The sequence below is a fragment of the Leucopleurus acutus genome (genome assembly GCF_964270905.1).
Source record: "Leucopleurus acutus genome assembly, chromosome: 19".
Taxonomy (NCBI): Eukaryota; Metazoa; Chordata; class Mammalia; order Artiodactyla; family Delphinidae; genus Leucopleurus; species Leucopleurus acutus.
This window is the reverse complement of record NC_139161.1, coordinates 51886428-51910157: the sequence shown is the minus strand read 5'-3', so window position 1 is coordinate 51910157 and position 23730 is coordinate 51886428. Positions and strand designations below refer to the sequence as shown.

At 54.0% G+C, this 23730-nt stretch overlaps 2 protein-coding genes across 3 annotated transcripts; both read right to left on the bottom strand.

Annotated features, from left to right (window-relative positions):
- Nucleotides 1–271: 271 nt before the first annotated feature.
- POLR2A (RNA polymerase II subunit A) lies at nucleotides 272–20601 on the bottom strand. Of its 2 annotated transcripts, none has more exons than XM_082861317.1 (29): nucleotides 20129–20601; nucleotides 14445–14577; nucleotides 14166–14302; nucleotides 13899–14072; nucleotides 13425–13706; nucleotides 12925–13086; nucleotides 12596–12816; nucleotides 11862–11994; nucleotides 11253–11377; nucleotides 10951–11161; nucleotides 10218–10427; nucleotides 9967–10135; nucleotides 9681–9775; nucleotides 9335–9538; nucleotides 8956–9178; nucleotides 8326–8509; nucleotides 7778–7949; nucleotides 7579–7684; nucleotides 7283–7488; nucleotides 5422–5646; nucleotides 5028–5274; nucleotides 4638–4738; nucleotides 3604–3708; nucleotides 3327–3509; nucleotides 2850–3053; nucleotides 2478–2664; nucleotides 2254–2367; nucleotides 1953–2102; nucleotides 272–1850 (listed from the first exon to the last, which is right to left on the bottom strand). In XM_082861317.1, the coding sequence occupies exons 1-29, from the start codon at nucleotides 20219–20221 to the stop codon at nucleotides 694–696; spliced, it is 5913 nt and encodes a 1970-aa protein (XP_082717443.1). In that variant the 5' UTR covers nucleotides 20222–20601; the 3' UTR covers nucleotides 272–693. The 2 variants fall into 2 exon arrangements, with proteins under 2 accessions (XP_082717443.1, XP_082717444.1); XM_082861318.1 differs by lacking the exon at nucleotides 20129–20601 and adding an exon at nucleotides 19555–19660.
- A 1422-nt stretch (nucleotides 20602–22023) lies between these two features.
- SLC35G6 (solute carrier family 35 member G6) lies at nucleotides 22024–23061 on the bottom strand (the record flags this gene model as incomplete). The annotated part of the gene is given in 2 exon segments (XM_082860936.1): nucleotides 22024–23037; nucleotides 23041–23061. Coding segments are annotated over 2 exon segments (1035 nt in total).
- Between the last annotated feature and the right edge of the window lie 669 nt (nucleotides 23062–23730).

Here is a 23730-nt window from a genome sequence, read left to right as displayed (position 1 = left end):
AAAAAGATGTTATGTCAATATTGCTTTAATGCAGGACAAGGCCTGTATCTATCTGTTCAACCACAAAGCCGGGACAGAGCAAAGCCTGGCACGAAGTAGGCGTTTGTTCCGTGAATGTACTGTCTGTGCTCGTTTTCCTGCCCCTGCCCCTGCCCCTGCCCCATTAGCAGGGATCAGCTAAAACATGACAAATGGAACAGCAGCCCAGGCAGGGAGTAGGGGCCTGGGTATTCTTGCCTCCTAATAAAGCACTCAACAACCACACTTCTGGTCAAAATTAGTAAACTTTATTTCAAATTCAAAAAGTAACAAACAAAAGGCAGCTTTCACTTTGTTCTTCCGGAGAATCAGATGTGACGACCCACAGCAGGAACTACCCCCCAAAAATTAGAATACCCTTTACCTCCCGAATCAAGCCATAGGCAAGGAGGATCCTGGATTTGGGGACAGGCCTCGGGTAGGTAGGGCGAGAAGAACACCACTGCAGGTGAGTGGGTTCTGAGACGGCACAAGTGGAGAACAAGACAAAAGCCCCGGCAGAAATGGGACCAGAACCTCAACAGGGAACTTTGTCACAAGGAGCTATGTACAAGGGAGCTGGACCGGGGCCCGCGCCCCTCAGGCGAGGGAGGACTGCACAACACCCTGAAGCCGCTCTTCCCCTAGCCGGCTGCCACTGCGCACTGCGCGCCCTCAGTTCTCCTCATCACTGTCATCGGGACTGATGGCTGGGCTGGTGAGGCTATAGGTGGGGCTGGTGGGCGAGTAGCCAGGGGAGGTGGGCGAGTAGGTCGAGCCTTTGGGGGAAGTGGGCGAGTAGGTGGGGCTGGTGGGTGAGTACTTGGGGGAGGTGGGCGAGTAGGTGGGGCTGGTGGGTGAGTACTTGGGGGAGGTTGGGGTGTAGACCGGAGAGGTTGGTGAGTAAGTAGGAGACGTCGGCGAGTATTTTGGAGTGGTGGGCGAGTAGGTGGGGCTGGTCGGAGAGTACTTGGGGGAGGTGGGCGAATATTTGGGGCTGGTAGGTGAGTACTTGGGAGAGGTCGGGGTGTACTCCGGTGAGCTGGGGCTGTAGGAAGGACTGGTTGGGGTGTACTTCGGTGAAGTCGGGCTGTAGCTGGGCGAGCTGGGGCTGTAGCTGGGTGAGCTCGGGGTATAGGTGGGAGACTGTGGTGTGTATCGTGGACTCGAAGGGGAGTAGCTTGGTGAGGTCGGGGAGTAGCTGGGTGAGGTCGGAGAGTAGCTTGGAGAGGTTGGGCTGTAGTTGGGGCTCGTTGGTGTGTAGTTGGGACTAGTAGGTGAGTAGCTGGGGGATGTTGGGCTATAGCTGGGTGACGTCGGGGTGTAATTGGGACTGGTTGGAGAATAGTTAGGGCTGGTGGGCGAGTAACTTGGGGAAGTTGGTGAGTAGCTTGGTGACGTCGGCGAATAGCTTGGAGATGTCGGAGAGTAGCTAGGTGAGGTGGGCGAGTAGCTGGGTGAAGTTGGCGAGTAACTGGGAGAGGTGGGCGAATAGCTGGGAGAGGTTGGCGAGTAGCTGGGTGATGTGGGCGAGTAGCTTGGGGAAGTGGGCGAGTAGCTGGGTGAGGTCGGGGAGTAGCTGGGCGAGGTCGGGGAGTAGCTGGGCGAGGTCGGGGAGTAGCTGGGCGAGGTCGGGGAGTAGCTGGGCGAGGTCGGGGAGTAGCTGGGCGACGTGGGGCTGTAGTTGGGGCTGGTTGGAGAATAGGATGGAGACGTAGGGGAGTAGGAGGGTGAAGTGGGGGAGTAAGAGGGACTCTGGGGCGTGTAGCCCCCAGGGGAGCGGGGCTCGTAGGCAGGCGACGTCGGGGAGTAGCTGGGAGACATGGCACCCCCTGTGGGAGGGAAGCAGAAAGGCATTAAGCGATGGAGAGACTCACCCAGAAGGAAGATCAAGGAGGAAATGAACTTGGCCTTGACAGACAAGGACAACTCACCTGGTGAGGGAATATACGGGCTTGAGGGGCCAGGGGAGCCCGGGGAACCCGGCGTGGGAGACCAGGCCGGGGAGTAACCAGGGCTGAAGCCACTGGCATCTGAAGCAGCACTGGGAGAGAAGCCTGCTGCCCCCGGGGTCATCCCGCTCCCTGCGAAATGAGAGAAACGTTAGTTAAAACCAGAGCTGGAGCCCAACACACTCCCAGAGCCCCCAGCATCTCCACATGGGGACCCCTCGTGAGCCCAGCCCACCCGCCCTCTGAACCACGCAGAGGGCTGTCTTCCCGGCTGGCTACTCACCAACACTGGGGGACCAGGCGCCGTAGGCTGGGGTTGCGCCCTGGTTCCAGGGTGTCATGGCTGGAGAAATTCCTCCCATGGGACTGGGGGCCGAGCCGAAGAACATGCCGGTGGCTGCAGAGAGGCGCACAGTGACCCACAATGAACAGCCCCGGGACTGGCCGCCGCGCCCACGTGCAGCCTCCCCACCGCCCCACCTCCTCCTCGTAGCCCCTCGTACTCACGTCCGGCAGCCCCCAAGCCGGGGATGTTGGTGGGGATCTCCATGCCATACTTGCACTTCTCTGCATCGAGCAGGAGATCAAAACAGCCAGTGCCGGCTGGAGCCAGCTGGCCCAGCATGATGTTCTCAGACACCCCCTTCATGGGGTCGCTCTCTCCATGTGCAGCTGCTTCCATAAGCACATCCACCTAAACCTCGGAAGAGGGGGCGTGCCGTCAGACCCCGCCCCCCTATGTCCCACCACTGTTACAGCCACCCACCCAGCCATGACCGCACCGAGGCCCATCACACACAGTGGAGGATGCCCTCTTCCCACAGCAATCCCTCCTCCCTGCTCTCTCTCCTTCCACCCGCTCAGAACTTCTGCCATTACCGTTTCCTCAAAGGAGCACTTCATGAGAGGTCCGGTATCCTGGCGGTTGACTCCGTGTCGGGTGATGGCCATCAAGTGGCCACGACAGGTCATGGTATCACACAGGAGAGCCAAGTGCCGGTAATTGACGTAGGAACCATCGAAGGAGATGACGTGGTACAGCTCCCGCTCCAGGGCCTTCCGCACGGCTTCTATGCCCAGCACCTGGCATGGGGATTGCAGGGGTGTGGGTGGGGGGTCAAGGGTGGGGAAGGGTCAAGACCGAGTAACTGCTCTCCTCCTGCTGCCACCACCACCCAGATCCACAGAGGGACAGTCAGGAGTCAGTGAAGCCCAGACGCAAAAGTGGATTCAGGCATAAAACCACCTGACCAACCCCTCTCTTGAGGGGAGAGCACGGACCCCAACCACTGCCTGAGACCTACGGAGGGGGCCTTGAGCCAGAGGGACCAGGGAAGAAGGCTCTGAGGGGCTCACCGTGAAGATCTCCACGATGTCGTTGGACGTGGTGCGCACAGGGTCCACGTCCTTCTCGCTCAGCACCCGCATGAGGCTCACGCCATCCGTCTCCAGGATCCACTCCTGCAAGGCCTTGAACTCCCCGTCCTCTGTGATGATGATCTTCTTCTTGTTGTCCGTCTGCGGCAAGTGCATGTACACCTGCGGGGGGGGCAGAGCAAGCTCAGGCTGGACGGGTGGGGATGGGGAGGGAGGGAAGAGGGGCTGGATGGGCTGCAGGGACGGAACGGCTGACCTTGCTGATCTGCTCGATGCCCTGCAGGGTCATATCTGTCAGCATGTTGGACTCGATGCAGCGCAGGAAGACGTCGTCATCCATCTTGTCCACCACCTCTTCTTCCTGCAACAAGAGTGAGTCAGCCCTCCTAGGATTCTCAGGTCTGTCCCCGCCCTCACCCCAAACCACAGCCTGACCTGGAGAGCCAGGTGTGGCCCAGACCTGCTCTCTTCAGTTCCAGTGAGGTTACTTTCTATCGTGTTTTTACGATGGTATTTAAAAAAGAAACCCTCAGAAAAGGCAACTGCACTCCACCACCTTAACACGATTCCCACTCTTGTGCGTGCTCCAAGCGCTGTAACAAAGCGCACAGCACCTCTGCTCTCGTCCTGGCACTCACCGAGCATTCGCCCGCCCACTAACGCCTTGACGTGTGATGTCTAATGGACGCGTATCCACACATTCTTATTTACTCTCCCCCAGTTCAATAGTAAGTTCTGAGTTTGTATTATTAAGGTATCCACATCTGCTGAACAATTTTTTAGGAGCCGTGCCCAGGAGTGAAATCACTGGTCAAACATGTTCCTGGGTCTTGTTTCACCCGCTGTCACACCACTTTCCCTAGGACACAGCAATTCCTACTGTCCGACCTGCCCTCACACAGGAGCTGCAGGGAGGAGAGAGCCAAGTGACCGGGTTATGGGGACACCACCAAATCAACACCCTCTGTTTTGGGGCTTTTTTTTTTGGCCGCACCCCGCAGCTTGCTGGATCTTAGTTCCGCGACCAGGGATTGAACCTACACCTTAGGCAGTGAAAGCGCGGAATCCTAACCAGTGGATGGCCAGAGAATTCCCCAACACCGCCTGTTTTATCTATATGGCTGCTGTTCACGTTTCTTACAGATCGTTGCTACCCACCCTCCCCCCATCTCTACTTTAGGTGGTGTGACTGGCACTCAATGCTGCTTTCATTTTAATGTCTTTGGTCAGGAACCAGATATATCGGCTTTTTATGTCTGACGTATAAATTTCTGCTTGGGTCCCGTTTACCTCTTGCATCTTGTTTTCATCACTGTTCATGATGCGGATACGGAGCACCAGCTTCTCTGCATTATCATCGTTAAAGATGCAATTCAAGTCATCACCGAAACCTGGGAAAATGAGAACTGCAGCTGCAGGACTGCTTCTGCTCACGGCTCGTCCGCAGCTCTCCCCATATGGGCTCTCTTTTGGCTTTCCCCTCCTTCCCACAGAGCCTTTCTAGAAAGAGGGAGGGGAAACAATGAGAAGGAAAAAGCAGTGCAGATGGGACCTGGAGAAGGGGTGTCCTGGAGGAGCAGAACCAGTGAGTGGAAGGTGGTGGGTGTGGGCGCCTTGTCTGGGACGAGCACAGGGACAGGACAGGGCGGGCAGGGGCCTAGGCAGGACCCCCAGCCTCACCAGCATTGATCTTCTCGGCAATCTGCTCCATGGTCAGCTTCCGATCAGTCATGTGCTTCCGGTCCAGCTCCACCCGCAAAAGCCAGGGGGAGATTCGGGCCACATCAAAGTCAGGCATCTCATAGTAGACATTCACCCACTCCTGATCCTCTGCCACCACCGTGCTCTGGGGGTTGGGGTCATAGTAGATGGCCGTGTTGGCAGTCACCTTCCTCAGCGTTGTATGTTCCAGGCGGCACAGAATATCCTGGGGAAAAAAAGGGATTCGTGACAGGCATTTGGGTGGCTCCAAAGGCCTCTTCAAAGCCACCTGCAGAGGGACTGCCAAACCCTTTACTTAAGGGAAGGAGTCCCCTCCTCCTCCTGCCAGGAAGCCCGTTACCCTAAGCCGCACCTTGGCTCTCTCAGCATCTCGAGCAGACTGGCCCAGCAGGAAGACAGTAAGTGAAGGGGTCTTTGGCTTCTTGGAAATGTTGATGAGCTCCTTAAGTCGGGGCACACCCAGTGTCACATTCTTGGCGGACACACCAGCATAGTGGAAGGTGTTCAGAGTCATCTGGGTGGCAGGTTCTCCAAGGGACTGTGCAGCCAGAGCTCCCACCATTTCCCCAGGATGGGCCTGGGGAGTAAGAAGAGCTGGCCTCAGAAGAGCAAATCCCTCCCCACTGGTGAGTGAGAGTGAGACATGTCAGGGCTGGGCAGAGGTGTTTAGAAAAGGCAGAGATTTAAACAAATCAGTCTTATTTGATCATCCCCTTCCTCAGACGGCATTTCAGTCTACACCCGCCATTCAGCCCCAGATGTGCTGCACACCCAGGAATAGGGACTATGTCATCTAAACTCCACACTTCTAAAAGTGCTGTGTGCTAGAGTCACAGGGTAAATATTCATTTGATGATAGTCTTCTAAGTGGGAAGCTCCCCAATGCATTTTTTTTAAATAAATTTTTAAAAATTATTTATTTTTGGCTGTGTTGGGTCTTTGTTGCTGCACGTGGGCTTTCTCTAGTTACAGTGAGCGGGGGCAACTCTTCGTTGCGGTGCGCGGGCTTCTCACTGCGGTGGCTTCTCTCGTTGCGGAGCACGGGCTCTAGCTGCGCGGGCTTCAGTAGTTGTGGCGCACGGGCTTAGTTGCTCTGTGCCATGTGGGATCTTCCTGCACCAGAGCTCGCACCCGTGACCCCTGCGTTGGCAGCCGGATTCTTAACAACTGAGCCACCAGCGAAGTCCCCCGCAATGCATTATTTTAATTGAGATATAATCACATACCATAAAATTTAATCTTTTTTTTTTTAAAGATTTTTTTTTTGACATGGACCATTTTTAAAGTCTTTTTTGAATTTGTTACAATATTGCTTTTGTTTTACATTTTGATTTCTGGCCACAAGGCATGTAGGATCTTAGCTCCTGACCAGGGATCGAACCCACACCCCCTGCAGTGAAGTGCGAAGTCTTAACCACTGGACCGCCATGGAAGTCCCCAAAAATTAATCTTTTAATTGGAAGCATACAGTATGTAGCCTTTTCAGACTGGCTTCTTTACTTAGTAATACTATTTAAAGTTGATCACTGTCTTTTTATGGTTTGACAGCTCATTACTTTTTACCACAGCATAATATTCCCTTATCTTGTTCATCCTTCATCAACGGATGAACATTTCGGTTGTTTCCACTGCTTGGCTATTATGAAAAATACTGCTCCGAACATCTGTGTATGGGTTTTTGTGTGGACGTGTGCTTCCAATTCTCTTGGGCATATTCCTAGGAGTGAAATTGCTGGGTCATATGGTAACTCTATGTTTAAACTTTTGAGAAACGGCCAGACTGTTCTCCAAAGCAGTTGCAACATTCCCAGCAGCAGTGTATGAGAGCTCCAATTTCTCTACGTCCTCGCCAACACTTGTTTTTTTCTAGTCACCCTAGGGAGCATGAAGTGGTATCTCACCGTGGTTTTGAACTACATTCCCCTGACGGCTACTGATACTGAGCATCTTTTCATGTGTTTGCCTCTTCAAGGTTCACTTTTTGTCTCTGCAACATGGGACTAACAGCCCCTCCCCCCTACTAGGGTCTTCTTAGGACTGCTAAGGAATAAAGGTATAAAGCCTCCAACACAGGACTTGGTTCACAGCAGTGTCTCAATGAATGAGATCTATTATTATGCAGTTATGGGCAGAGGTGGGCTGTTCTCAGAGCCCAGAGAAATCAATAGATCAGAGCAGAGGACCAAGGCTGGGGTGAGGAGTACAACACTCACAATGGCTTGGTTGAACTTGGACTCGATCTCTCCGAGCAGCCAGTCGAAGGCCTCTCCGCTGAGCCGAAACTCCTCGGCCATGCGGCGGGAGCATAGCGTGGACCGCAGGTGGATGTTGAAGAGCAGGGTGGCGTTCTCCTGGGCCTGCCGGCTCAGTGGGTCGTCCCCATTCACAATCACCAGCTTCTTGCTCAGCTCCTTGACACCTAAGGGCCAAACGAGGGATGAAGAGGTTGTAGACCAGGACACTGCTAGCAGAGCCTGCCTGGCCTGGTGGTCCTGAAGCAGGTACTCACCCTCTACCACCTTGATGGGGTGCAGGTCAGAGGGAAGGCGAGGGTTGATGTGGAAGATCTTCTGAGCGTTCCAGATCATGCGCAGCAGGTTACAGGGGAGGACAACCTGAGGCAGGAGGGACGGAGGCAGGACCCCAAGTCAGGGCCAGCCATGCAGGGCCAGCACTTCTCCAGCCCAGCCCTTCCCACCCACACACACCTTGCTGTCACCAGTTGGGAAGATGACCCTGAGCACCTCCCTGTCCTCACGCATCCGCTCAAATTCTCGCTCCAGCTCGTTCTGAATGTGCGCATTGCTCAGCACGTCCTTCACCACATCCTCCTGCAGGGTGCGCCGCAGGGCCCTCTCATTGGTATAATCAAAGCGGAACCTGCAGGTGACAGGGGTGGAGTCAAGGGGCAGGAGGGCCCTGATCAAAGAACAGTGTGAGGCTCCTGAGGTCTGCAGCCCACAGGAACAGGGCTGTGAATAATCCTGGGTGGGGAAACAAAAGATCCAGACCCAAGGATGTGCAATGGCACCTGAGCTTATGCTCACCCCTCTGTACAAAGTGGGGGCGGGTCTCAAATCTGGTCTCCATCCGCCCTCTCCCATCTTGCAGCTGCTGCCAGATGGGTGGGGAAGGGGCGGTATAAGGTCCACTGCAGGACACGGTCCAGGTGATCTCACCGTGCGAGGGGAGGAGAACCCCTACCACTCTGGCCCTGAGCCCAGGGGCAAGAACCACCCGCCTGCCGCCTTCTCACTTCTTCTCGAAAGCCTTGTTGGAAGGCTTGAGGGTAGCCAGGTTCTGGAACTCAACGCTCTCGCCCGCCAGGCCGTCTTCACCATAGCGCAGCTGTACCACCTGATTGATGGAGTTTCGCACGGTGGCGTCATACTTCACCATCACCGACTCCATGGATTTGATCAGCCGCCGCTGGATGTATCCTGAGGGGCAGGGAATCAACTGAGGGACCCAGAGCAAGAAGAGGAGCCTCCCTGTTTCAGGACAAGACCTGCTGGCCACTCTGGTCCTCAGGAGAGCCAGCTAGTAGCCTCTCATCCCCAAGGCCTCTCAATGAAAGCCATGCCCACCACCAGACGGACCCAGGGTCCAGTAGAGACCCCTAGGAAACACCGTCCATGTGACAGGTCAGGAGCAGAGACCCTGAGGCTCTAGCCCTGCATCATGGAATGCTGCATGGCAACCAGAACAAGAGTATTTGCCTAACTCTTGATCTTTAGTCTCTATTCTTCCCACAAAGGTCAAAATTACTTCTCTGGGGATAGAAGACTTTAGCCTGAGAACCCCGCTCAAACTCCCCAGGGGCTTCTCTGCCTGCGGTCCTCTCTGGGACCAGCCCGTGGAAGGGCCCTGGATCCAAAGTCCTCACCAGTCTCAGCAGTCTTGACAGCTGTGTCGATGAGCCCCTCACGACCCCCCATGGCATGGAAGAAGAACTCGGTGGGCGTGAGGCCGGCCAGGTAGGAGTTCTCCACGAAGCCACGGCTCTCAGGCCCATAGTCATCTTTGATGAAGTGAGGCAGAGTCCGGTGCTTGAACCCAAACGGGATCCGCTTGCCCTCCACGTTCTGCTGCCCGACGACAGCAATGACCTGGGGAACAGAAAAGGTGTGGTGCATCCAACTCCCTCTGCCTTGAGAATAAGTGTTCCCCATACTTTTCCCCCAACCCCCCCCAGCAGCACACCCCTTCCCTCCTCCTCCCCACCTTCAGTGTGGCCCCAGTTCTGGAAAGACAAGGCTCCCCACCTGGGAGATGTTGATCTTGGAACCTTTAGCCCCGGACACCACCATTGACTTAAAGTTGTTGTATTCAGACAGGGATTTCTGGGCAGAGGAGCCAGTCTTGTCTCGGGCATCGTTGAGAATGCGGTTCACCTGGTTCTCAAAGGTCTGCCGCAAAGTGTTCCCCGGGGTGGGCTCCAGCTCGTTGTTATGCGCCTTCTCAATGACCTGGGTGCACAGGAGCAGGCTGCGTTCTCAGGGAGACGTCAGTGTCTTCTGGTCCCCGTCTCTCCAATCCCAATGTCCCCTTCACTCAGTTCAAAGCCACTGAGAGCCTCTTATTCAGTCTTTGCCCAGCCTTCCCTCTCACCTCTATTACATCCTGCTTGGCCTTCTTAATAGTGTTCTGAATGTCTTGGTAAGTCTTAGAATCAGCAATGGAGTCCCCAATGCCAATGGTATGACCTAGCAATAAAGAGAAGCATCAGCAACACCTTCTTTGGACTCCCAAGAAACATGGGATGGAATCACAGCCAAGAGAGTAGATGGAGGGACACCAAATCCAAGGGGGGGAAGAGAAAGGGATGGAAGAAGAGCAGTAAGAAGTGAGATGGACACAGGATTTACAGAGGATGTGGTAGAGCCCCTAGGCTTACCCTCAATGAGGAGCCAGTTGTTAATGACAGTCTGAATGTTGGAGTAGAAGAGGCGGGTGATATCATGACCCATCTCTAGGTAAGAGATGTGGACCAGGGAGCCAGCTGATGTGCCCAAAGACTTCTTACACAGGATGCCCATGATCAGCTCCCCGTTCTCCACCACCACCTGCAGAGAGCACCATTCACAGCCCCTGCTGTGGCTTCCATGTCCAAAGCCCTTCCCCACACAACCAGAAGCCAGGCCCTACCTTGGTGTCCCCAGGAGAGATGTGCTTGTAAGGACCACTATCCTCATCATCGGGATGGGTGCTGTGGGTGCGGATACAGTTGATGTGGCCGGGTATGATGAGGGAGAAGATCTGCTTCCCTGTCCACAGGGGCCGGGGCTTCAGGATGGCTGGCTGTGGGACCTTGCCGTCCCACGTGGACAGGAACATCAGGAGGTTCATCACCTCCCCCTGGAGAAAAAGAGCAAGAAAGACAAGAAGTCAGAACTGGAGGTCTCACCTCTTGGGAATGTCAGGGGAGGCCTCATTGCCCCAAGGGGAAAGCCAGACTTTGAAGGCAAAGGGATGGCAAGAAAAGTGTTTTCCAAACTTTTACTAAAAACTTAACTGTGATAGTGAGACTTTGGGATTGCTTTTTCTTTTAACAGTAAGTACAAATTACTTTTAATAATTAGGAAACAAAGAGAAAGTAAAAAAGAAATAAACAGAACTTCAACAAAGTCTTATTTCTCTCTTCGCCTTTACTTTCCAGGTGATACCTAAAATTACATGACATTTTGAGGAATTAAATGGGGAGCTAAAGCCATACACCGTTTTTGGCCTCGATCTTTGCTCACTCCCTTTCCTTCTGCTGTCTCACATACAGGTCAGTGCAGAGCAAGTCAGGGCATAAGTCACTGCTCCTCCCCCCATCCTTGCTGTGCTGGGCCCCTGCCCACCCAGGCCAGGTTTCCCCCGGCCAGGGACCACACACCCGCTCCAGGAAAACGTCCCTCTTGGTGAATTTGCGCACTGCGGTCAGCGTGTCCTGCACAATGCCCATAACTGGGCGATTGCTCTGGGGGGTGACAATCATGCGTGGCACCATGGCGAGCTCCTGGATCTCAGCCCGTGTCTCCAGGGACTGTGGCAGGTGCAAGTTCATCTCATCCCCATCAAAATCGGCATTGTATGGAGTTGTCACACTGTAGTCAAAGAGGAAAGTGAGTTGGAAAGATGCCGCAGTGAGACCCAGGGAGCAGCCCAGCCCAGCCCAGCCCCAGCCGATGGACTGACCTAAGATTCAAGCGAAAAGTAGACCAGGGCAGGATGCGAACCCGATGTCCCATCATGGACATTTTGTGCAAAGTTGGCTGCCGGTTGAAGATAACAATGTCCCCATCGCACATGTGCCGTTCCACCTAAGGAGGTGAGGTGTGGGAAAAACCTCAGTGAAGGAGGTATGCTAAGAATGAAGTGATAGGAGACCTAAGATGCTTTGAAACAGACGACACTGTGGTGTTATTTCACTTGAAACGCTTATCAACCACCAGCTTTGGGCCAGGCCCTGGGCTAGATTCCAGGCTATCGGAGAAAACGAAGACGTAGTCCCCAAACCTCAGGGAACTCAGCTGGGAAAGACCGCGAGAGACTCTGAACGTGAAGCCTTCTGCTCTGTTCCCCCCGGATCTCTTTCTGCCCTGTGTCCCTCTTGCTGCCCGTGGGTTTACGTGACCCCCACCTTGAATGCCAGGGGCTGGCAGCTACAGGCTTGCCTAGGACAGCAGGAGTCTCTTAAGCTTGGATTCTAATGAACAGGACAGCCTCAGACGGCCCACTCCAGCTGGCCCCCAGTCCAAAAAGCTTCCTGCTCAGGTAAGAGAGGCCCTGGCCTATTACACATGCCTTATAGCCAGTCTGCAGGTGAAGGTCACTGGGTTTGGGGTGGAAACGCAGGTCAATGCGATCACCGTTGTCCCGGATGATGTACTTGGCCCCTGGGTACTGGCTGTTCCCCCTGCGCACTAGTTCCTGAAGTCTAGGAAGGAAAGGGATGCAATGAACAAAATGCTTCCCAAAAATCCCTTGTTGCCACCCTCACCCCAAAGCCCCAAGTGACAACCCAAACTTCTAAACTTCGACACTTGGGACTTCCCTGGTGGTACAGTGGTTAAGAATCCGCCTGCCAATGCAGGGGACATGGGTTTGATCCCTGGTCTGGGAAGATCCCACATGCTGCGAAGCAACTAGGCCCGTGCGCCACAACTACTGAGCCCGTGTGCCCTAGAGCCCGTGTGCCACAACTACTGAAGCCCACGTGCTCTAGGGCCCACGTACCGCAACTACTGAGCCTGCATGCTGCAACTAGAGAAAGCCCGCACACCCAGAGCCCGTGCTCCCGCAACAAGAGGAGCCACCGCAATGAGAAGCCCGCGCGCCGCAATGAAGAGAAGCCCCCGCTCGTCGCAACTAGAGAAAGCCTGCATGCAGCAACGAAGACCCAACACAGCCAAAAATAAAGTTAAAAAAACATAAAGATGATAATAATTATAAACTTCAACACTCTCTCCTTCTTGCTCCGAGCCCATTCCCCCCACCCTCCCCGACCCCTCCAGGCAGGGCTTCTGAATTGAGCACACCTATCAATGTTGAAGGGGGTGACGATCTCCGCAAAGGTCATATTGGCGGCAATGGAGCGAGGCACGCCAACCTGGTCAATGGAGAGGTTGGGGTCGGGGGTGATGACAGTGCGGGCCGAGAAGTCCACCCGCTTGCCCATCAGGTTCCCGCGCACACGGCCTTCCTTGCCCTTCAACCGCTGCTTCAGGGACTTGAGGGGACGCCCAGACTTCTGCATGGCCTGTGAGGAAACGCAGGGTGGGGGGCACCCCCGCAGTCAGCACCAGCCCCCAGCCGGGCGCCCTCCCCTTTCCTCCAGGCGTAGGGCACAGGGAGCCTGTCCACTCACACGAGGCAAGCCAGGCAGCTCGTTGTCCACCATGGTGGCCACGTGGAACTGGAGGAGCTTCACGTCCTCAGCGATGACATGCGCGGCCGCGCCGTTCTGCTCGTTGCGCCGAAGCTGATTGTTGATCTTCACGATGTCGGCCAGTTTGTGTGTCAGGTCATCCTGAGGCAGGAAGTCAGAAGCATCACAATCCAGCCAACCCTGAGCGCTCAGTCTGCATGTGCCAGCACGCGGTGCCTCTCACCCTCCCTTCACACCACCCTGGGAAGCAGCTCTGGTTCACAGTGGCTCTCGGTTCACAGTGGCTCTCGGTTCACAGATCCACAAGCACCTTTGTGAGCTCTAACCTCCTTAAGGGGCTCACATAGCCAGCAAGCGGCAGGGTACCTTCAGGCCCAGGTGACCTGTCCGTCACCCTCGCATGCCTTCGTCCCCGCCACCGGCCTCCCTCCGTGCGGACACCTGGCCTAGCTGAGCGGCAGGGCCCTGCAGGCGCTGACCTGGTTGCGGGCAGAGCCCTGCATCACAACAGCAGGCCGCACGGAGAGCGGGGGCACGGGCAGCACAGTGACAATCATCCACTCGGGCCGGGCGTAGCGAGGCTCCATGCCCAGGACGAAGCACTCCTCATCTGAGATGCGTTTGAAGATCTCGTGCACCCGCTCAGGACTCAGCAGGATCTTCTTCTCCTGAGAGTCCTCGTTGACGTGCTTCCACTCTGCGTACAGCTCCAGGCCGGAGCGCCGGATCCGGGGCTGGTACCGCCCACAGCCGCCGTGGCCCTTCCAAGGAGACAGAGGGGCCATCAGAGCGCAGAGGCCGGGCCTTCTCCCCCAACACCTGGCCGGGCCGCCCCTCCCGCTCTTCTGTGACCTTCGGGCTCCTGCTGCTTCCACTGCCTCCCCATCTTCTTCCCTCCGGGCCTCTGGGACCAGCCCTCACCCCCTCCCAAGAGTCTGGGCAGCCCCGGCTACCTTTTCTTTGGTCAAATCCTCATCGCCCTCAGGCTGCTCCACACCGAACTTGTTGTCCATCTCCTCCCCGCCCTCGCAGATGTTTTTGCCCTTGCAGAGGTCATAGACGTGTGTGAGCCGCTTCTTGGGCTGCCCCTTGGACTTAGCCAAAATGTCCTTGATCTTTGGGTTGTTCTGTGGACAGAGCAGAGAGGGGTCAGTTGGGGCTGCTCCCCTGCCCACCCCCCAGCAACCCCTTCCCCAGGCCAGAGCCCATCTCCCACTCACAGAGTCCACAAGCAATTTGGAGCAGAAGAAGCAGACGCAGCGCAAAACTTTCATTGTCTTGACCAGGAAGCCGACATGGAACACAGGTTTGGCCAGCTCAATGTGGCCAAAGTGGCCAGGACACTCTGTCATGTTTCCTGTGGGAACACACATACAACACTTTCCTCCCAGCACTCACCTCAGAGACCAGGTTTGCAGGTGTCCACCCCTAGTCCTGGCTTTCTGTAAGGACAAGCCTCTCCCTCCCTCTAGGGTCCTGTGCCGGCCCCCAGCGCTCACCTGCACAGGTTTGGCAGCGGCCAGTCCTCTCAATCACCCCCTGCCTCGGATCCATCAGCCCCCCAAGCTTGGGGCGGCCTCCCTCGGTGGTCTCTGGGTATTTGATGCCGCCCTCTGTCACAGACATTCGTTTCTGCAGCAAAGAAAGGCCAATAACAACTAAATAGAATTCCTAGTTTCCAGACTTCGTGGCTGAGGAGCTCTGTACTAAGGCCTTTAAAAACCCCAAACTACTTACAGAAGAACTAAGCAGGTTTAGCCTGAAGCGAGGGAAATGGGGGTCAGCGTGTGTGATATCTGACTGTGGAAATGCCAAAGTCAAGTATCGCAAGTCAAAAGCTCGTTCCAGTCACTGTCTGAGCGGGAGGGGGCGTTCAGACTAGTGTGTGGTCAACTCTGGGCTCCGTACACGTCACCTACCTCTAGGACTTGAACCCTGGATATCCTACTGGGTTGAATTCTAGGTCACTGTCATCTACAGAATTTAACAGCAAAAGAAATAAAAGTTGTTTCAAGAGGGAAAAATTCAATGCCTTGTTTCTTTCCCAAAGCTGAAATCAAGGCCAGAACCTCCCTGTAAGGCACCCTCATCATGACAGCCCAAGTGCTCTGCCCAAGACATGCTCCTAAAGTTAGGCACTCTCTGCCCCCATCCTTGTCACCTCCTCCTTCTCAAGGGCCTGGGTCAACCTGAACCCTTCCATGTTCAGATATTTTAGGACAGAACAGGAGAGGGGGGCGCTAGAGCAGAGGTTGTTGAAAATTATCTGGAGCAGAAGTGAACCCCGGAGCCTCAAGAGATGGAGGCAGAGCCAAGGGCCGGAATCCTGGGCAAGGTGGAGCCAGGACTCAGTGGGACCAATTCAGTGGAGGAAAGGGAGGGAAGGACGGGCTCAGAAGTAGGTACAACTTGGAGAAGAGATTTCTGCTCTGAGCTAAAGGCTGTTCAAGGAAACCTTTGGCATCTTTTCACACACTGAAAACCAAGAACTTTAAAATTAGTTAAGCTTTGGTCCGCTAAACTTCCAGAGAGAAGACCTTAGAAGAATTTAATAAAAGCTTCTATCTGAGTGTCAACTTCATGCCAGGTACCAAACGTACCTGTTCCTCTTACCCTAACCACTAACCGTCTAGGAGTGAATTCCTGTCTCTTAGACATGAGAAACCTGAGGCTGTGTAAAGTGACTGCCCAAGGCCTCAATCTCAAGGAAGCTGCAGACGTCAAACCCACCCCGCTGCGATCCCAAACACATGCTCATCCCATTCTACTATACTGCAGCAGAAACAATTACTTCAACTCCAGGATTTGAAGCAGCACTATTTACAATAGCCAGGACGTGGAAGCAACCTAAATGCCCATTGACAGATGAATGGATAAAGGAGATGTGGTACATATATACAACAGAATACCACTCAGCCACAAAATAGAGCGAAATAATGCCATTTGCAGCAACATGGATGAACCTAGGGATTATGATACTAAGTGAAGTCAAAGACAAGTATCATATGACATCACTTACATGTGGAATCTAAAACATGATACAAATGAACTTATTTACAAAACAGAAACAGACTCACAGACAGAGAAAACAAACTTACGGCTCCAAAGGGGAAGGGGTGCCTTGGTCTGCTCCTTAAACACTGCCACTCCCCAAGGTTTTAGCGCATCCACACTTCTCATCACACCCAAATGCTATGCCATGATTCTCACTATTTACTCACAACAAATCTCTACCCTCCAGGCCTCACCTTTCTTCTGGACTTCGGATTAACATACTAAACCACCTACTGAACCCCCTGTAGATCTCCCCCTGATAAATCAAATCCAACATGTCTAAAAGCAAACTCCCTTCTCCACAAAAATCTCTCCTTTTCCTTTAGTCCCCATCTAAGGTAGTGGAACTCAAGTCAGAAACCAACACTTACCCTTCCTTACCCACAGTCATAAAGCAGTGGAACAAGCATGGCCTGGAGTCAGAGACCTCTAATTTGCAATTCCAGCTCTATCACTTATCATCTATATAACCATTAAGGATTTAATTAACCTGCTGAAACCCAAGATGGAATAGGTGTTCAATATATGACAGCTGTTATTATCCAATCATTCACCAAATACAGGTTATTTTTTGCGGTACGCGGGCCTGTCGTGGCCTCTCCCCTTGCAGAGCACAGGCTCCGGACGCGCAGGCTCAGCGGCCATGGCTCACGGGCCCAGCCGCTCCGCGGCATGTGGGATCCTCCTGGACCGGGGCACGAGCCCGCGTCCCCTGCATCGGCAGGCGGACTCCCAACCACTGCGCCACCAGGGGAGCCCATGTACAGGTTATTTTACCTCCTGAACAAACAGTTCTTAAATCTTGCCCCTTTTCTCCATCCCTACGCCCACTGCCCTAGCTCAGGCCTGTCCTTTGTAGTATGTATCCAAGCGTTCCGTGGGTCACCAGCCCTTCTCTCCTACCCAGCCATACTATGATCAGGGTGCTCTTTCTAATTTGGAAATCTAATCTTCATACCCTCTTGTTCTCAGAATGATATCCAAATTCAGCAGGATGGCTTACAAAGAGTTTTATGACGTTTCCACCTTCCTTTCTTCCTCCACATCGGTAGCTGACTCCCCAGCAGCCCCCCTATTACCCAGCATATGTGCTCCACTACTTGGGGTCTTTGTATCTCTGCTTGGGATGCCCTCCCCACAAGACAAACTGCTATCTGAAGACTCAGCTCAGGCACTGCTTCTTCCAAGAAGCCTTTCCACAGCCTCACGAGCCAGACTGGTGAGCCCCACTCTGTGCTTCCATAATCCCTCCATCACTGCAAATCTCATAATGCAATGAAATGGCCCACTGGGGTTTGTCTTCCCCATAGATTATAAGCATCTCTCAGGCAGGTAGCATTCCCCTATCACCCTGGACCCGATGGCTCTCAATAATTGTTTGTTAAACTGAACTAAACTGCCTTAGGACCCTCCACTGCAGGGAAGTGCCCTCGAAGACCTCGATAAAAAGAAAAAAAAAGAACTTGAAAAGAGAAGGTTGTTCCCTTACAGTCAAACCAATAATCGTCTCATAATGGATCTAATTAGTCACTGCTGGGTAGAAACCAAAATGGTCTACAGGTGCAAGGCTAAGAGGTTCCGAACTTCCACCACGCTCATCAAGATGACCTGATGAAATCTCAGGGAGACAGGCCTGTGGTGACTAAATTCACAAAGCTGGAACCCCATCAGCTGCATCGTGTCTGATGAGAAGCACAAAGAGGGGGTTTGCTCACCTTGAATGAAACACAAAAGAGCAGGCGCAGACCTGAATCTGGCAGCCAGAAGAGTCACTAGAGAGGCCTAAGGAGAACAACACTCAAAGCATTTCACTCCCCTCTGCTCCAAGTCCATGCTCACCAAGCCAGCCACCTTCTAAGGACTCCCTCTGCTTCTGGGCACTAAGACTGGACCAGGGGCTGTCCTGGAATGTTCTGGACTAACCCTCTACCATAAGTTATACTTTGAATTATACACAAACTACTTTAGCCCCCAATCCTTCATCCAAACACTGGTTCTCACTGCCCACGTGATAACAGGTTAGACACCCAAGGTCCCCCGTCCTCAACATTTATGCTCCAGCCACAAGAGATTCCTCAAAATTCCTTTTCTTCCCCTGCCCGCCTTTCCAGCAAACTTCTATTCATTTTTAAGACCCAGTTCAAATGTCACCTCTTTATAAAGTATTCTCTAACTCTTCTTGGCCTTATCCACACCCCAGCACCACTCTTATCTCTTGCTTTACACTGATTTTTGCCCAGTATTTAGCAACTGCTAAAAACCCAGCTTCACAAAGATATGACATCATCAAAAGGGCTCTGGCGCCACCTAATGCTGAAAGGGAACTGCCCAACCTAGTAGTTCCCAGGGCAAACGCAGCTGTGCTTCCGTGCTTCTCTTAAAAATTTAAAATCTCTCACTGGGCCCCTGTGAGTTTGCTGCGGTGCCTCAGCAGTTTGGGCACAGGGGATCAGGGGGTTTAACCTACTGGGAAGGTCTTGTTCTATTATAATAAACCCTGAGTTATTCAATAGAATCCTTACTAATAAATAATTAGGTGATTTATAATTTCACACAATGTTGAAATAAAAATCCTTCCACATGTATCTTTATGTACCTGTACAATTATTTCCTTCACTCATTTAATTCAAGTAACTTTTAGTACATGCCTATTATGTGCCAGGCACTATTTGAGATGCTGGAGAAAGAAGTGAATACAAAGTCACTCGTGAAATTTACATTCTACTGAGGAAACAAGAAAGAGAAAAACTAATCCTTTCAGGTACTGACCAGCTATGAAGTAAAATCAAGACTTGGGTTAGAGAAGGTTAAGGGTTTCTGCCCCTGGTATCAGCCCCCAAAAGCCTTCTGCATTTTTCAAGTGTTTTACAGTTTTGTTTTTTAGATTTCAACCTCAACCCCATCTGGAATTTATTCGGTGTGGTCTGAGTTCGGGAGGTTCTAACTCCTGACACAACTTTCCTACAGCTGAGCCTCCTCCTCTAGCAAACTTGTCTCCATCCACAAACAGAGCCATTCAATTCCATTCTCTCCAGCCCACTGGCTTCCTCCAGTTTGCTCCACAAAGGCGTCCAAAGGGCCAACAGCTCTCCCTCCTCCCTCATCTTTCCTGCTTCCATTCTCAGTTCTCCTCCCCAGTCAGTTCTTCACAGGACCATCAAAGCAGTAATTTTTTTAAAATGTAAACTTGATATCACTCTCCTGCTTATAATTCTCCAATGACTTCCTACTGAAAATAGAATGAAATCCAGATTCCTTACCATGATTTATAATGTCCCACCTGGACTGCCCCACCTCATGCTTCTCCAAGAATGGTTTAATACTCTCTTTCTCACCCACTACACCCCAGCCACCCTGGCCACCTTTCAGCCCCCGAGGCACACCAAGTTATTCCCTCGTTCAGGCACTTTGCACTTGCTCTTTCCTCTGCCTGAAAAGCTACTGACCTAGAATCTATGGTCTAGGAGACTGGCTGCTTCTCATCATTCGAGTAATGTCACCTCCTCAAACAGGGCTTCCCATACCCTGACACCACGCCATCTAAAGCAGCCTCACCTCGGTCACTCTCCATCGCATTACACCATTTCACTTTCTGCAAGGCACTTGCCCTTAACTGAATTATCTTGTTCATTCATTTATTCGTGTTTATTGTCTGTCTCCCCTGACCCTTCCCAAAGAAAGTGCTCTAGAAGGCAGGGTCTTTGTCTTTTTCAGCTCTGCATCCCCGCCGTCTGTCACGTCTATCACGTAGCAGGTGCTCAGTTAATAACTGTAGAGGGGAGGGAAAAAAATCTGGGGCTCGGCTTCTCACCCAAAAGATTGGTGTGGTATCTCTTAACGTCGGTATCTGCGGTGTGGAGCCAATCAACCTTCTCGCCCTCCTTCTCACCCTCCAGCCCCTCCTGCGGCCCGGCCCCCAGCTCGGACACAGAGCTAAGCTTGCTGACCCCCTAGGAAAATTTAATTCTCGTTGGCCGCGAGGCTGGACTCTGCACTGCCTTGGCGCCGCTGACCCATCCTCCCCGCCTGTCCTCCTTTGGGCAGGGAAAAGCGCCAAGTTTCCGCGGCGGCCGTCAAGCCCCGCCCGCCACGCGGGCGGGAGGAGGAGTGAGAGGGCAGAGCCGCTTACCAGTTCATCCGGACTGAGGACTCCGAACTGCACTCTCTTGATGGTGCGCAGCGGGCATGCGCTGTCCCCGGAGGGGGGGCCACCCCCATGCATCGCGGAGGCAGGCGCGCTGCGCAGGCGCAAACCTCACTACAAAAAGCCTGCGCCGCCTGCGCCTAGGCGCTCAGACCCTGTCGGGGCGGCCGCCGGGAAGGACCTCCCCGAGTTGGGAGGAAAAAGCCGGAGGAGGAAAAGGTGGGGGAGGAAAGGAGGCGGGGAAACGAAAAGGGGCGAAAGGAGCTCTCCTCCGCCTTTCCGGAGATTTTTCGTCTCCCAAAAAGAAAATAAAAAGAGGAAGGGAAAGGAAAAGGTTCTGGGGGAGGAAGAAGAAAAAGGGTAACGAATAAATAAGTAACCGGGCTCCTGAACGGCAGAGGTTACGGCAGTTTGTCTCTCCCCCTTCCGGGAGCCGCCTTCTTCTCCAACCGTCCCGGCCGCGCTCTCGGCGCTTCTGAAGAGCGAGCTGGCCGGATGACGCCCTTTATAGATTCGCCCTGGCATTCCCCCGCCCCTTCCTTTCCCGCCCTCCCTTGCGCTACGGGGTCGACTGCGCCGGCGTGCACGGGGCGCGCGCTCGCGTCGTTGTTCCTCCCTCCCCGGCTCCCTGGCTGGTCACCTTTTGAAATGACGAAGGGGAAGGGAATTTTTTTATCCCGCCGCCTCCCCTCGCTACTACCTCCCGCCCTGAAGTTTAAGGTTTGAAGATTCGAGGGTAAATATAGGCCGCTTTTATTCTAGTTTGGCGTGTGGTTTCATCTTCCGCCAAAGTTTCTGATTAATATCACCCCCCCACGCTGGAAAATGGTCTGTTCTGAGATTCGGTAATGAAGGAGGCGGGGCCGGTCGGATCCTCCCAAGTGGGTTCCCGAAGAGGGGGAGTACTGGGGCCGCCCTTGGTCATGAATATGCAGTAATGTCACTGAATATGCAAGAAGGATCAACATGGCGAGGCCAATTGCTTGTCCGGAAGTAGCTGATATCTGTCGAGCGGCCTCCTGGGACGGGTGGGCATCTCCTAGCCTCTAATGGGGCGCTGTACGGAGCTCTCGTTCTGGATCCTCGACCTGAGCCGCTCGAAGAGGTCTCAGCTCAGAGGCCTTCTCCGGAAGGACGCTGGCCACTGTCCGGGAGAGATCACGGGACCGCGACAATCCAGGAAAAGCAGATTAGCCATTGGGTGGGACACAAAAATCCTGGGAGACTCAGGGTCAATGCATCTGAACATTAGGAAATCCTACCCCTTCTAGAATATTTCAAAAATGGGGCGGGGGGTGGTGGTGCGGGGATCCCAAGGGATTCTCCAATAAGAGCAGGGGGTAGGACTTCCACTGTCCTTCCAAAGCAGAGATGACACCAACTGCACAGCCACATTCAGAGTGATCCTTGTTTGATGTCAATATCACGTCACCACCCCAAGGTGGGGAGGCATAACCACGAGGAAGGGAAACCATCGCTCAGAGAAAAAAAAAACACACTCCCTTCCCCCACCGCAGCTGCTTGCTCTGTTTGCCTGAAAGCCCCAGACACTCCAGCCCCAAGGCTTTTCTCTCTGCCGCTGAGGGAAAAATCCTCCCAGTGGCTCATGGCCTGCCTGCCTCAGCCACTTTGATCTGCTCCTCAGACCTCCCTTCAAGCCCCAGCCTAGACTCCTGCTCTCCAGGCTTGTTCCAGGTCTTCCAGGCAGTCTTCTAGGCAATCCCTCTCCACTGAGTCCCCAATTCACCATTGACTCCAAGGGGTGTCACTCTCCCACACCAGTTCTTTTACAGTCACTTGTTCTCACATGTTTGTATTCCAGTTTTTCCTTCTATTTACCCAGTCCCCCCCACCCCACCCCCAGGCTCTCAAGTTCGATCTCACTCCACCTGACCTTCCCTCTCACAGCTGAGGTTCTGGGTGGTGATGATGGCAATGCTGCCCAACACGACCCCTGCCCCCATGATGTCAGAAGGTGCCACGGTCTCATAGAGCACATAATACTGCAGCATCAGAGCCACCACCACCTCAGAGTGCAGGACGGCACACACCAGGGCAGGGTGGGCCTTGGTGACCGCATAACTGACAGACACAAAGGAGACCAGGGCGAGGATCCCCACTGCCCCCACACAGCTCCAACTCAGAGGATCATTAGGCAACACGGGGGTCTGCAGCAGAAAGAGGCCTGGCACGGAGCCCACCAGCCCCACCAAGCCAAACAGGAAGGCCACTGTCAGTAGGCAGGAGGGGAAGTCCAGGGAGCGGTACACCAGGAGGCCCAGCGACAGTGCCAGGCCACCCAGGAAAGTGAGCACATAGCCCAGGGCAGTGTAGAGGCCCGTGGTCCCCTCCTGCAGTGTCCCTAGTCCAGGTCCCACGATGATGATGAGTCCCAGCGTGCTGCCCAACAAGCCACACCAGTCATAGCCACTGAGACGCTGGCTCTCGAGGCAGAGGGCAAGGAGAGCAGAGCAGACGGTGGAAGAACCTTTGCGGACGGTGGCAGCATTGCCAGCGGGCACCACCTGAACCGCACTGTAGGCGCATCCGATGCTGAGGACGTTGAACAGGGCATGGAGGCAGGCCCGGCCCCGGACATCGGAAGGTCCTAAGAGGGGGTCACCACGCAGTTTCAGCAGCAGGGCAATAGGGAGGTGGAAGAGGCATCGACAGATGAGCAGCTCCAGCGAGGGTAAGTGGGAAGCCTGGTAAGCCATATGGGAGAAGGGGCCCACGAAGCCAGCGGGCAGGCCCCCACCCAGCAGGGCCACGAGCAGGCCCTTGGTGACATCAGAGGGCCGGCAGCGCTGGTGCGAGGGGAGGCTGGATGGAGTGGAGGGCAGTGATGGCTGGGTGAAGTCGGGCAGGTTGAAGTAGGGGTGACAGCCAGCCTGTTAGGGAGAAAGGAGCGCGGGCATTAGGGCAGCCATAGTCCAGGGGACCAGGGGTAGGGCGAATGTCAGGCTGGGTTCTGGGACCCTGTAGGGCAGTAGAAGGGCAGGCTGTCTTGCCGAGGAACTCTTGGGAGCTAGAAAGGGCCTGAAAGATGGATGAGGTGGTACAGTGTGGGTCTGGAGCCTCTAAAGCAGGAAGCAGGGAGTGAGCAGTCCTGGAGCATCGTGTTTCTCTGGGTAAGTTGTTCCCGGGAGGAGAAAAAGAGGACCCAGGGATGCTCTGTTGGTTTGAGGAAGGGGAGGCGGCCTCAGATGCTGTGTATCTGTGTGATGTCACAGGTTCCAGGGACATCTGGGAACACCATTATGAATTTTGCTTGTGGGTGTCTAGGAAAGCTGGGAAGTTTTAGAGAAGAAGGGGGAAGGGAGCAGCCAGGAGCTACAGGGAAGGGGGCTGTGCGCCCCTGCGCCCCACACTCACCATCTTTCCCTTGGACTTCCTCCTCTCCTCCTGGCTCAGGGGCTCTGGGCCCTTCAGAGCTCCAGCCATTGTGAGCTGGTTGGAGGGGTGGCGGAGTTCTTCCCTGGAACCTCCCTGAGGGGGGGCGGGCCGATTTTCTCAATGTTTCCAACTCCGCTTGCTTTACATTTTTGTGACTCCAAAGTCTGTCTGATTCTTTTTTTCCTCTTTTC